This window comes from Corvus brachyrhynchos, unplaced genomic scaffold, assembly GCF_000691975.1.
Source record: "Corvus brachyrhynchos isolate BGI_N302 unplaced genomic scaffold, ASM69197v1 scaffold130, whole genome shotgun sequence".
In the NCBI taxonomy this organism is placed as follows: domain Eukaryota; kingdom Metazoa; phylum Chordata; class Aves; order Passeriformes; family Corvidae; genus Corvus; species Corvus brachyrhynchos.
In genome coordinates this window covers 765,797-768,168 of record NW_008236193.1, presented here as the reverse complement: position 1 = coordinate 768,168, position 2,372 = coordinate 765,797, and the positions used below count along the sequence as shown (strand labels likewise).

General features: G+C 58.1%; 1 protein-coding gene across 6 annotated transcripts in view; it reads right to left on the bottom strand.

Annotated features, from left to right (window-relative positions):
- The window catches only part of TCF3 (transcription factor 3), a 75,204-nt gene that overhangs the window by 22,468 nt on the left and 50,364 nt on the right, over positions 1 to 2,372 (bottom strand). For all 6 annotated transcript variants that reach the window (XM_017739291.1, XM_017739305.1, XM_017739327.1 and 3 more), the window contains exon 5: positions 2,178 to 2,245. In XM_017739291.1, coding sequence (XP_017594780.1) covers positions 2,178 to 2,245 — 68 coding nt within the window. The remainder of the gene's footprint in view (positions 1 to 2,177; positions 2,246 to 2,372) is intronic.

Below are 2,372 nucleotides of genomic sequence, written 5' to 3'. Positions count from 1 at the left end.
TGTGTGTTCACAGCTGGTGACATTCCTGCAATCTGTTCCACTGCTCAGGTTTCCTTCGCTCCAGACCCGCTCCATGCCCGGCCAAGGAAAGCACCCGGAGGGACCCCGGGAGCTGCTGCCCTGCTCCTCCTGCAGGCAGGGGAGGCACTGGGATTTTGAGGCAATTTCCCAGAGAAAGGGGTTTTCTTCCCATTTCCTCTCCCTGGGGATGCCCCAAGAGATGGGTCAGGGTTAAACAAGGGGGAAGCTGCAGCTCTGCCCCAGAGCAGGGCATTTTTGGGGAAGAACCTGATCCCCATCCAGGGCATCTCCACCAGACAACTCTTCATCTTTTCGAAAACAAACAAAAAAAAAGTCAACCCTCCTCACTCCCCCAAACTGGAGCCAGAAGCAACAACTGCTCTGGGGGCCACAGGCTCTGCTGGCCTCCCCCCACCCCCACAAGGGGGTTTTGTCTCCTCTCTGCATCAAGTGGGATTTGCCACCCGATCCCGAGCCCTGTGCCCGCCTCTCCCGGGGCCTCTCCCGGCCATTTGCCCCCCCATTTCTGTTACCTTATATTCCCCCTCCTCCACGAAAGCCCAGCAAAAGCACCACATCCAAAAGCAACACTTGGCACCGGGCCCGGTTTTCTTTGAGCAGCTTCAGTGGTAAATGAAATCCACTCTGGCACAGCCAGCACAGCTGCTCCAGCAAAGGAAACATCCTCACTTCAGAGAGGAGGAAATTATGACAAATTTGTGTAAAATTAAAACATGTAATATGTGTGTGTGTACATGGATAAAACAAAAGTTGTCCGGCCAAAACTCCTCCCTTGGCTCCGGTGCTGGGACTGCTTCCCCAGGACCACGCTGGGCACTGAGGGGGCACTTGGAGCCACACATCAAAGGGAGGTGCTTGCTCCTTCCCAAAAAGCTATTTCTGGATGCTGGTGGCAGCAGGGAAGGTTATCTAGGGCTGCTCCACTGCGCCCCGGGCTCGGATTGACGCCTGTGGTATTCCCCACAGGAAGCAAAGTTGTTCCCCCCAGCACAGCCCCAGGGTTCACGTGGGGTGACCCAACGGGGCCGGGCTGTGTCTGCAAGAGGTGGCTCTGCTGTGCCAGGTCCCCTCCTGGACTGTGGAGATCATGGAACCCCAGAGTGGTCTGGGTTGGGAGGGACCTCAAAGCCCATCCAGTGCCACCATGGCAGGCACCCCTCCCACTGCCCCAGCCTGCGCCAGCCTGGCCTTGGACACTTCCAGGGATCCAGGGGCAGCCCCAGTTGCTCTGGGCACCCTGGGCCAGGGCCTGCCCACCCTCCCAGGGAACAATTCCTTCCCAAGATCCCATCCAGCCCTGCCCTCTGGCACTGGGAAGCCATTCCCTGGCTCCTGGCCCTCCATGCCTTGTCCCCAGTCCCTCTGCAGCTCTCCTGGAGCCCCTTTAGGCCCTGCAAGGGGCTCGGAGCTCTCCCTGGAGCCTTCTCCTCTCCAGGTGAGCACCCGCAGCTCTCCCAGCCTGGCTCCCGAGCAGAGGGGCTCCAGCCCTTGGGGCAGCTCCGTGGCCTCCTCTGGAGTGGCTCCAGCAGCTCCACGTCCTGATGCTGGGCCCCAGAGCTGCACAGAGAGCTCCTGCTGCAGGTCCCACATCAACAGCCTCACGATGAAGCCAAAGCTGCACTGGACAGTCACTGACAGGAGCCACCCCACAGAGCCTCCCTGCCCAGGGAACTGGGAGACACTGCTGGAGAGGGAGAGGGAAAGCCCAGGGCAGGCAGGGGAGGGGGAAGGAGCCTCCTGGAACGCTCCCCTGCCCACGGCCAGCCTGGCACAGGGAAGGTGTTGCTTGGATCTGACTCCCTGGAACTCCCCAGCGAGGCAGCATGGCTGGGTCACGGCTGATCAAACACAAACCAGGAGTAACAACAACAAAACCAGTGAGCCTGGAGAAGTTTGGGAAAGAAGCGAGAGGCTGCTACAACCAACATTTTCTAACCTCTGACAACTCTTTGGAGCCAGCAACACACACCAGCATGAACCCCCAACACTCCACAGAGGTTTTGGAGCAGAGCAGAGGCTTTCCAGGAGCCCGTGCACAGAGATGGGATGTAAATCCAGTCTGGTTTTCAGGACCAGACTCTCACTTTCAGGAGCCAGTAAATGAAGCAGAAAATCTCACTGCATTTTATCATTACCTGGTTTAGTCCTGGCATCCCTGTGTCTCTTCCAAACGTGGAGTATGAGGCTCTTTCACTGCTCTTCCCTGCAGAAGGAGAAGAGAAAAAACAAGGTTTGGGGTAAGAAGGAAGTGGAGGGGGTGGACAAATCCTGTTCCCATGAGGCAGCACCTCTGCCCTCCATGAATGGACAGCCCTGAAAAGCTCCTGCTG